At 33.1% G+C, this 11,578-nt stretch overlaps 1 protein-coding gene across 1 annotated transcript; it reads left to right on the forward strand.

Annotated features, from left to right (window-relative positions):
- The first annotated feature begins 4,572 nt into the window (after positions 1–4,572).
- On the forward strand, positions 4,573–8,410 carry LOC111624798 (CDK5 regulatory subunit-associated protein 1-like). Its single transcript, XM_023367749.1, has 5 exons — positions 4,573–4,626; positions 5,560–5,709; positions 5,890–6,030; positions 6,120–6,223; positions 7,584–8,410. The coding sequence occupies exons 1-5, from the start codon at positions 4,573–4,575 to the stop codon at positions 7,609–7,611; spliced, it is 477 nt and encodes a 158-aa protein (XP_023223517.1). The 3' UTR covers positions 7,612–8,410.
- The last annotated feature ends 3,168 nt before the right edge of the window (positions 8,411–11,578 follow it).

Genomic DNA, 11,578 nt, shown 5'->3' on the forward strand with positions numbered 1-11,578 from the left:
TGTGTTTCTTTCTCCGCCTCCTTCGGATGAGTTTTTTTTACGCCTCAAACATTCTGATGCAGGACACTGAACTAGATGGGTGGCTGACCCAGTATAAATTGAAGCGGACACTTTCGAATCTGCATTGTCTGTCGTAGGCAAGTGGATCGACAGGTGGATCGGGATCGACTCGAGTACCGTTTTACCTACGCCGTTATGGAGAAAGTGAGTACAGTAAAAGTGTTTTAAAGATGCCCGTGGATTACCATTTCGAAGACCTCGATTTTTGGGAAATTGCTTCCGATCATTAAGTGCATTTGTTTTTTTATGGATTAATTTAGAATTTATGAATTTGGTAGGAGGTGGATGTTGTTCTAAATTAATTTCTCTAAGTAAATTTTGATCTGAATTACTTTATTAAATTACTCGATTAGTTTTAATAAAAATTTAATTCTTTAAAGATATTTTATTGATTATTATGCCGTAGTTTAGAATTAGAGTGTAAAATAATCCGTCGAGGTTTGAAATTATAGTGAAAACAATGTTGATGTGCTTTAGTTACTAACATTTCTCACAGTGATTTTTATCTTGCAGACCACGTTTATCGTGGTGGCGGCGGCTATATTACTGTTAGCCACGATTGTGCAAGCCGAAGAGAAGAAGGAGCAAGTATCAAATGAATCAAATAAAGGAGAAAAATCGCTTCAAGCCGAAGCCAGCAGCAAAAAAGAAGTTAAAGATCCACTGGAATCGCAAGCAACCAATTTGAGAAACACGAAAGAAACACTTCGGGCTTCGGAGACTAGCGATCCGCCACATCCTGTAAGTTGTAAATTTAATTTAAATATGTAGAATTATTCGTAAAATAGCATTTAATTTTAAACTACACATTTTCATAATTTAGGCTCCGGAACCTTATCAGTTTAGTTTTGAAACAAAAGATCCAAAAGCGGGAGAACAATTCCGTAAAGAAGACGGTAACAAAGATGGTGTAGTAAGAGGATCTTATGGCTTCCGAACACCCAACGGAATTTTCCGTGTCGTGGATTATATAGCCGATTCCCTTGGATTCAGAGCAAAAATACGATCTAACGAACCAGGCATATCTAATAGGCATCCTACTGGTGTTAAAGTTGAAGCTGAGGGTGGAGGGGAATTAATAGGATCTGGAAGACCTCATCCTCCTCCTCCCCCTCCTCCACCTCCACCTCTTATAGACGAGGGTGAAAGAGTTCCGGTAGCTATTAAAAGTTTTGGTCAACGCGTACCTGCACCTCTTCCTCCTGTAATTGAAGACGAAAAAGTCGCAATAGGTGTGAAGGATTTCGACCAACGTGTACCTGCTCCTATTTCGCCATTAATCGATGAAGGTGAAAAAGTCGCAATAAGCGGGTTTGGTCATCGTGTTCCGTCGCCTCCACCACAAACTCCAGTACAAGTGACTTACTTTAACAAACCACCTCCTCCATCTGTTTCAGGAGAAGTTTTGACTGGAGTAGATTATGAAGAGCCATATGATTCACCAAGAGACTTCAAGAAACCTAATGGATTTGACTCTGAAGGCTTGCCTCCACCGCCTCCGCCTCCACCTCGATCTCCTCCGTCTACTCTTGTAGTGAAAGATTATTCTCCTCCTCCTCCTCCACCTCCTCCTCCTTCTAAAGTATACATTCAAGAAAAAGTTCCTGTAAGAGATGCTGATATTCCATCACCACCGGTAAAATCTCTTGTTCATTATAATGTTTGGTTTAATAAATATGCTCCTCCCCTTGGAAGCTTTGTAGACCAGGAAAAATATTCACCACCACCACCATCTGATGATTATGTTGAAGAGCATGCCGCTATTAAGGTGCAGCCTCCTTCTGGAGATTACGAAGAACAGAACAAATATGTGCCCCCTCCTCCTCCACCACCACCACCGCCATCACCATCTCAGGATTATGGAGATGGCCTTGTAATAAAAAAGCCACCATTCAAGGACTATGATTATGATCAAAGAGAAGAATTACCACCACCACCTCCTCCTCCTCCTCCTCCTCCATCTACAAGTAAATCGTATCAGGAGAAAATTGTTTTTGACAAGGAAGTTCCACCTCCTAAAGATTATTTAGGAGGAGTTTCTTACGTAAAAGAATCTCTGCCTCCTCAAGATTATGATGGATTATCATATGGTAAGGATCCTGAAGATCGTGCACAATATCCACGAAATTATGATAAAGATTTCTACGGCAAAGGTTATAATTTCTATAAAGGTCCAAGAATTACAGTCATTTATCACGATTTGTATAACAATATGATGGGTTTTAGACCTTATAAATATCCAGTCCATGATGGCAGAGACGACGACTACTTTGTTTTGAATAAAGCTAAGAAATATGTCCCTTTCTCACCTCCATCAGTGAAATCTTATCAGAAAGAAATAGTCTACGAAAAGGAAGCTCCACCACCCCCACCACCACCTCCGCCTCCTCCTACTCCTTCTAAACAATATCACTTTTCATACAGTCAAGGACCACATTCATCCTCAGATCCTAAAGATTATAGTGGAGAATTATATAATAAGGAGCCAATAATAACTCCCTCGAAAGATTATGACGACGAATATTCCTACGATAAAAGACCACTTCCACCTGTTAAAGAATATGACGGAGCTTTTTACGATAAAGAGAGATTACCGCCACCTAAAGATTATGCAGATAGTTATTCGTTTGATAAACATCCACCGCCACCGCCACCGCCACCGCCAAAGGATTATGCAGATGAACATTCGTTTATTAGGGAACCACCACCTCATGGTAAGAAATTCTTAGGCAGAGGTTATGATTTCTATAAAGGACCCAGAATTACAGTTATCTACCACGATCTTTATGATCATTTAATGGGTTTAAGACCTCATAAATATAGGCATTACCCTCCTCAAGATCCAGAATTTGTCTTAAGCAAAAGTAAAAAGTATGTTCCCTTTTCACCTCCACCTCCACCGCCACCTCCGCCAGCCGAAAAATCACCTTTACCATACGAAGATTTCGGACCTTTACCCGAATCCAAAGTTATTCGCTTCAAAGGTCATAGAGATTACGGAGATCGACCGAATGGCGATAGATATCAATCTGTTAATGTTTTCGGAGGTAAACCAGGGGATGACGGACATAGAGACTTTTACCCAATTAGACACGGAGGTCCTCGTTTAGTAACTTTCAGCAAATGTAGAAATGGCGGATGCGGACCCTTTCCTGGTCTAAGATATAACGGATGTAAAGGTGGTTGCGGTTCGGGTTTGGTATTGGGAGGAATAAGGTCTATCGATGGAGGAGCACCCGGAAGGGTTGTGATTAGAAAACCAGAAATTTCGCCCCCGAGACCCGTGGGTCTAAAAGTGATAGCTATCACTACCAAAGCTGTTCAACCCGAACCCCCTACTGCCATTATCGTAAGCAAACCTCAACCTAAAGTGACTAAAATATTACCTTTATTACTCGCCATCAAACCAACTGGTAAGTGTGCTTTGGTTTGTGGAAAGTAATTTACCGAATTGCCATACAGAGACTAAAACTCTTCGGGAGAAAGTTGCAAGTATTTAAGGAAGATCTCAAGAGCATTTTTAAATCTAGTGCCACAATTCTGCGAGTGCAAAAATAAACAAATACGGCGCATTTACTTATATATTTTTTTTAATGTACTTTATCCATTTTCAGTCATCGAGTGTTATATATTTAGTACAAAAATGATTTAATTATCCTTTAATTTCGAGATGATGTAGTAAATTATTGAGTATGTATAATAATTGTATCCTTGCGACCACAAATACTCGATAGTTTTTAAAATTACAACAAAAAATGGTCTTTATATATATAAATATATTTATGTTATTAAGTCTATCTGTGAAATTTGTGTTTATGTTGCCACTTTTATTGTTTTGATTAAATATATTTATTAAACTTGTTTGTTTGTTTATGATTAGTTGTACCATTGATTCTTTTAAAACCAATTTCATGCTTCATCACACGCATGACTTTTCGTCATGGCCTGTTAAATTTGAAAATTATGACTTTGGTTAAGGCTTGTTACGCAAAAAAATTCGTTAAAATTCAATAAGATAAGAGCAAATTGATAGTAATTTATTATACTTCAATTAATTTAATGAACTACCAATTGTAACACTAGTTTTTATGCATTACAAAAAATTGGCGTTAAATAATAATAAATACCCATAAAATTTTTAACGGATATTGAAATTTCTATGTAAATTTTATGAATTCTGACAAAACTGCCAATTAAAGAGAAAGTACAGTAGGATGAATTGAACAGTAGATGACAAATTATTTAATGTAACGGTTGTAATTAATTTCAAATAAAAGTTTTTCTAGTATGCATTTAAAACAGAATGATACACGCGAATGATGATGTAGCAATTACAATTATTTCTACTGACTTTCGGCTCATTGCTAAATTCACTAATAATAGCAACTGTAATGAAAGTTTTATGTTTTGAACGGGGGCACAGATGAATACGTCATCCTCAAACAAAACTAAAGCATTATAATCTTTGAATTAAACTGCGTAACTGGTTTAAGCAATTGTAATAGGGTCGAAATGCAATGCATGACTGAAGATTATGATAAAATACCACTTAATCAGTCAAGCTTAGTTGGTTAACCATAATTGTAATTTGGAAATAACATGACAGTTAATACAAAGCGAGATTATTAATGATTTTTTTCCTATGAACCGGAATGTTTTTTATAGAAATTTAAAAATGTATTTTAATTTGATTGACACGATTACAGCAGCTTTCAAGGGATCCGCCGCAGATTTAAGAAATATCTTTTCTATTACCACTATAAATCTTTTTGACAGCGAAATACATAGCATATGTATAATATTACAGAAGAAACACAAGCGATGGTTTACCTCTACGTATTTTAAATTCAGTTCACATCAGCCATTAGGCCTAATTAATACTTGAATTGTTCATTATACAAATAACATATTTAAGTTTACATCTCCTTCTTTATAAATGTTTTACGAAGGTTTTTAGGAAACAAGTTGTGTTGCACTACAATATATTCGGCTCATGCAACCAAACGGGTTCCTTAAAAATCCTTTAAAATTAAACAATTCCTACGATTTCCCGTAAGCTGAGCGTCAAAAATTGAAATTATACTTCCAGAAATATAATTTTAATTGTGTAATATCTATCAGACAAAGATGCCAACAATTTATATATAATGGCAACTCGTAGACGTTGGTTAATGTTATTACACCATAAATAACCTGCGTTAATAACAATCAATAAAAAACTTTTATAGTATATGAGGGATCAATAATAATTAATTTAAAATATTTGATATAAAATGGCAAATATGTTGAGACTTAGAGTTGCCAGGTGACCCGTCCATCCCGCTAGATGGCGGGCGGTTTTAATTAATGGTTTTTTTTAATTGTTAATACTAGCAGACCCCGCCACGCGTTGTTTTGGCTCAAAATGTAGCTATTATAAATTTAGAACACTTCCCCCGTAGGGGGGGAAATTTTTCGAAANTATATTTATTTCATTTTTTAATTTTTTTTTTAATTTAGAAAACTCGTGCTTATCATCGTTTGAATGATGATGTTCCTCACAAAACCAAACTAACTCGTTTAAGAGAAATCTGTGACACATTTCGACCTCTCGCCTTGGAACTCAACAAACAAAAAATAGGAACGGAACAATTAGTCTTGGTAGAAGGAGTAAGCAAATTTGAGTTTTTATAAATTACATTTTTTTAATCTTTATTTTATTATATTTTTTTTTTATAAAGATGTGAATGTAGATAAAGAAATTAACAACACAAGAAATTAGTTTACATGTAATTCTTCACTTTTCTTTTGAAGAATATGAATTATAATAACATTTATTTTTATTTACAGTTCAGCAAGAAATCTCATTCTTATTTCTTTGGTAGAAATGATGGTAATATTAAAGTGATATTTCCAAGAACATCTGTTCCAGATGAACTACATCAGAATCAATTAACACCAATTTCAGCTGGAAATTATGTAGTAGTAAAGGTGAAATATTTTTAATTAATTAAAGATGAGATATTTTTAATTAAATCTACAAACAAATATATGTAATTTTTGTTTTTTCTTCTTAATAGATTGTAAATTGTTCTTCGCAAGTTTTACATGGAGTTCCTCTGTATGAAACAAATATTGAACATTATTATAATAAGAAAGTGAAACAAAAGGAATCAAGTTGCTTGTAAAAATATTTCAAATATTCTGTAAATATTATAGAATTTAAATAATAATAATAGTAATAAATTTTAGCTTTGTTTATTAAAAACAAAAAACAATTTTTTGTTTTATTTTTAATGAAATTGTTAAATTATTAGTCATGCAATTAATACAACATTTTACTGAAAACTCATAAATTTTTTCTATTACTTAACTAGTTTTCATGAGTATCTAGAAAGAAAACACAAATTTAATATTAATTAATTGTTCTAAATAAAAAAAATTGTAATTTTTGTTAATATTGAGGTTAATTTACTCAGTTAATTTTAATTTAAAAAATTAATTTTTAATTTATCTGATAGAATATAGAAGAAGTAGATTTATGTTGACAGAAATTAACATAAGACTACATTCTTGCACTAGAAAATGTGCTGCACCAGATTTCTTTTTAGTGACCCACGTTTCTGCTACTTAAAACGTACAATAAAGTTTCAAAGTTTTAAAATTTTCACTTCTTATTGGCTTGGGGGAATGTTCTAGTTTCACCAAAGACAATTACACAGCTGGGACATATTCTCTGATTTTTACGATCAAAGAATAATTAAAAAAAGAAAATTATTGTTGTCGTATTACGAAGAGATATGTATTTTTTAATTGCGTTACAAGAAAGAAGAAAAAATCAAACTGTTTAATACGCGTGTGGAAAACTTGCCGGACGGCTTTAATAGGATCATTGAAAATTAATATGCAAGAGGTCATGGACCCCAAATTTGGCTGCATTTGGCCCACTTATTTTCATTGCTGCGGTTAAAATATTGCAATCTATATCCAGGCCACAAGGATGTGTGCGTATGACTGTCGAACTTAAATGGTTACAGTCGTTAGGTAATACTTAAAAGGGTCTTTAACCAGTTAACTCGGCGATAACTATTAATACATACCTTTGGCATTTAGTAATTACCCCTTTTATATATCTCCCAGTCAGGAATTTGAATAAAGATATTAAAAATGAATCAAGCCATGCATCTTAATTTGCTTGTATTTTAGTTTAGAAGAAATATTAATAGCTATGGGAAAGTTTTAAAGTAACAATAATCATTTCAATAAACATAAAATGCCATAAAAACTAGAACTATAAACTTGTTTCATTAATTAATATGGAAAATATTTATTTTAAGCCATATTTTAAAACATGAAAAATTGGAGACAAATGTTATTTAAATGAGAAATTATAAATAACTTAAAAATTGTGTTTGAAATAGATATAGAACTACTGTATTTTCGGGTGGAATTTATACTATATATATATATATAGATCTTTTTTATTTCTGTTTGTCTTAAATTAAAGTATGCTTTATTATCTTCTAAGTTTTCCTTTCTTGTAGATTATCTCAGACATTTTTATCAAGATAGAAAGTGTGTAATAAAGAGAATATGATGAAGATAGCATCTGAAAGTCTCCAAATCCTCTGTCAGATCAGTGACAATAAAAAGAGTTTCGTGCAAAATGGCATTTTAGATAGTAATCTGTCCCCAGGCCATTTTCTATTTAGACGACTGCCACGCGACAAGCACGACGCCAGTTTTTGATATTTTTCCTACATCGGAACCATTAAGGATCATTTAATTCTCGGAAACACCCCCGAATTAACCGTTTTGTTACATTCCGAACACGAAACGTCCGCATTTAAAACTGCAATAGCCATTTATTGCGCTAGACCTAATTAAATTTTTCAAATTGAAATTCTAAAGAACTCGCTTCCCAGTTATAAAAATAGATTCTCCAGTTTCGTTTTGACTTTGAAATTTAGAAATTTAAACTTAAAAAAATAATTATAATAATAAATAATAATAATAATAACGGATACAGGATCCATTCGTTATGCCGTTTTCTGGATATTGATCGATTGTGGTGTTGAGATTCGGGCATTGACTTCAGACAAAAGCCGGAAACGTGGGTAAATTTTCGACGAATAAAGAATAATTTCTTTATTAAAAACTACCGAAAGAAATTAATAAAAGAATAAAAAAATCTCAGGAAAATACTAAAGTATATAAAAGGAAAATCTGATCATATTAATGATTGTTTTTCCCTCAGTTACTAAGGCCGCATGATAGATTGTAAAATAGGATAGGCCTATGGAGCCAGAAATTACTCGGTTGCGATTTCTGTACAGATAATTTAATATCTGTCATTCTTTTTTAATCTATAGCACGCCGAGATTTATCAGTTGACATTAATTTATAGTATGAGCGAGGATTAAGGACATGGTCTTAAGAATTCGGTGCAGATGATATCAAAACTTCACTAGAAAATTGGACATGTGGAATTTTCGGCTTCGTCTTTGATTAATTAAACTTTATTTTTAGATACATTACAGAATTGACCATAATTCGGCGGAGGGATTATCCAAATTCTGTTAATCGGGACGTCGTTCGGTGAAATCTGCAATTCTAAGTTTAAATTACGAAAACACCTGCCTCATCGTCTTCCTAAATGCAGCATTTGATTCAGTTTTTTTTAGCACAAGCAGCAGTCTGCACACGATAAAAGTTCTGTAATGCAGCATCGTGACACGGCATTTATCCCAGCAATATCAATCATCCATCAAAGCAGATGGGGGGTAAGTTATTAAGAAATTCTCCCACCCAATACCCGATTAGCGTGGCACAGATACGTCATGATGAGAATCAAAAATATGAGGTTAAGTTTATTAAACTCTTTGTTAAAAGCATTCTTTAATATAAAGAATATGCTTTTTTGTTTAAATTTCTCAATGGGAGTGAATTAACGTTTATTTACATTTCCTTAAACACACACACACTAGATAATTCGTCTGCACCACCCGTGGATTCTGCGGAAGTTCTGTCTTTTCCCGGATCTATAATTAAAGTTTTTGTAATTTTCTCTATTGATTTTATTTGCAAATGCATTCTATAATTATTGTGTTCAATCTAAATGCATAATTAATGAAAGTATGTAATGATAATCTTTTTTTTTATTTTATTTTATTTTTTCTGCAAGTTCCCATAAGCTAGAATATCTAGGAAACTGTCATTCTGCTTTGTGACCAACCTAATTTTGATATTTATGAAATTTGCTGTGACATTTTTTGTTGTTTTTTTTTTGTTCTCGCATTGCTCTGATCTGACGAATCTTTCAAGCATCACGGGAAAAATAATTTGCAATAATTAAGCGCATTGTTATNGCTTTAGTTCATTTTCACAGAAAAGCATAATGCCTCACAGAAAAGCAAACTTAGGGCGTCGTACTCGTAGCGCCATCTGTTGGACATAAAAGCCTTAACCTAGATTATATCTTTTAATTTATATGAATGTTTAACGGAATAATATACAGCCTATGTCCACCCTGAAGTTCCATTCTAAATATTGGTGAAAGAATTTTTGAAATCGGATGAGTAGTTTCGGAGATTACCTGCTGCAAACAAACTTACTTACAAACATTACCTCTTTATAATATTAGTATAGATTTAATATTTAATAATATGATTGGAGAGAGTTGGCAACACCAAGACGGTGGTGTTAAGTTCCAAAAAAGGTGCGAGAACATAGCGGAATGCTCTTCCTATCGAATTATTGTATATAGTCGATTTGTTGGTTACGTTTGTTGTATATAGTCGATTTGTCGGTTATTTTTTTTTTAAATGCAGTTTTTCCTGGTACAATAGCTCCTAGAAAATAAAACTTGAGTTTTGATGGTTCTTTGATAATCAAGATGATATAAACTTTAATATTTGTTTTTAAGACATTAGTCATTCATTTATTCATACACCATTCTTGGAAATATACAACTAACTTACAACAGAGATGTTTAAAACTAATGATAAATACCTTTTTGTTGTTTAGGGTTTGTTCGGGTTAGATACGAATCCAAAACGAAAAAACTATTATATCAAAAGCTCAGTTAAATAAAGTCCTGAACAAGTATTTGGAACTTCTCATTAGATACAGTATTTTGAAAATTCGAAAGTACTGTTTATGCCTTATCCAATCGAGACCATCAGACAATGCGTTACACTACTTTCTTTTCGTTTAATTTCAATACACGTAACGTCTTACTTGTTATATTTTTGTCTCTGTCTCTTTCGGTGTTCTTAGAGACGTTATTGGAATTTTTAATGTAGTATTAGTGTGTATTTTTCAATGCTAATGTAATGTACGCGGGTAATACTAATACTTCTGTTTACAGGAAATCGTATTTTAACAATAGCACAGATTTAAACTGAGACCATCTACATAGCATTACTAGCGGATGGCTACAGAACGATTCCGTAGCCGTAGTTCTGCTTTTTACCACGAGATGTCGCTACAATAGTTGCCAAGGAAGCAGTTCGTATAAAATAGATCACGCTAGTTTATACGTTATTTTATTTCTGAATAACATAATGTATAAAATTGTTCATGAAACTCAGCAGGTTTTCTCTGTAATTAAAGAAATGTTTTATTCGTTCAAAGTCAAATTCTTCAATAAAAATAAAGCTGAAACCTTTACCGTAACGCTGAAAGCACCCGAAATTTTTACAAAATCACGTGTTAGAATTAAAACAGAATAAATATTTAAACAACAAAATAAAATACCTGATACTTATTAACTATCTGAAATATTTTTGTTCTTTATATATACAAAATGTGTGTAACTTATACACAGAGTTAATGCACTTTTTTCTCACACATGTTGACGTCAGCAACCTGCCATATTATTTACACTGCACTACGCCTGTGCCACACTGGCAATCTAGAGTCTCCAGATATAACGAAATTTAAATTTGGCGCCATACTATAGTCATTAGTTCAGGGCCGGCGCGTGGAGCGAGAAGACCCCTTCAAAAGAACGGCATTTTCAGTCAAATGTTGTACATTGTAATGAATAAAAATTTCAATAAGTAAATAATTTACTTTGATAAATCATCAAAAAAAACCAACTATGTAAATACGTCAACTGGCGCTCTATTGTTTTTATTTTGACCATGCCAGGGTGATATTTTTCAGAAAGTCAAACACGTTTTTTCTTCTAATTCTATTAATTATAGAGAATCTCTATTCAATAGAAATTTAGAACTTAGTATCTTTTCACGGGTGCAAGAATTATTCCCCCCCGTTACATTTAAAGCACTTCATCTTTTAGTGGAACATCCTTAACCTGAAAAGGTGTGATACGAGATGGGAAAGTTGTATTGATGCATTAAAATAAGAGATAATTTAGAAGTATATGATGCGCTAATAGAAAATTATTTGGACGAACAGATAGAGATTAAAACCAAAAATAAACAGCTAGCGTTTAATATATCTAAATTTAAATTTTTATGCAGAGTTATTTGGTACGAAGTGTTCTTGAGTTCTTTAATAACTTAATACTGTC

This window comes from Centruroides sculpturatus, unplaced genomic scaffold, assembly GCF_000671375.1.
Source record: "Centruroides sculpturatus isolate CEXI.00-Female unplaced genomic scaffold, Cexi_2.0 scaffold330, whole genome shotgun sequence".
NCBI lineage: Eukaryota > Metazoa > Arthropoda > Arachnida > Scorpiones > Buthidae > Centruroides > Centruroides sculpturatus.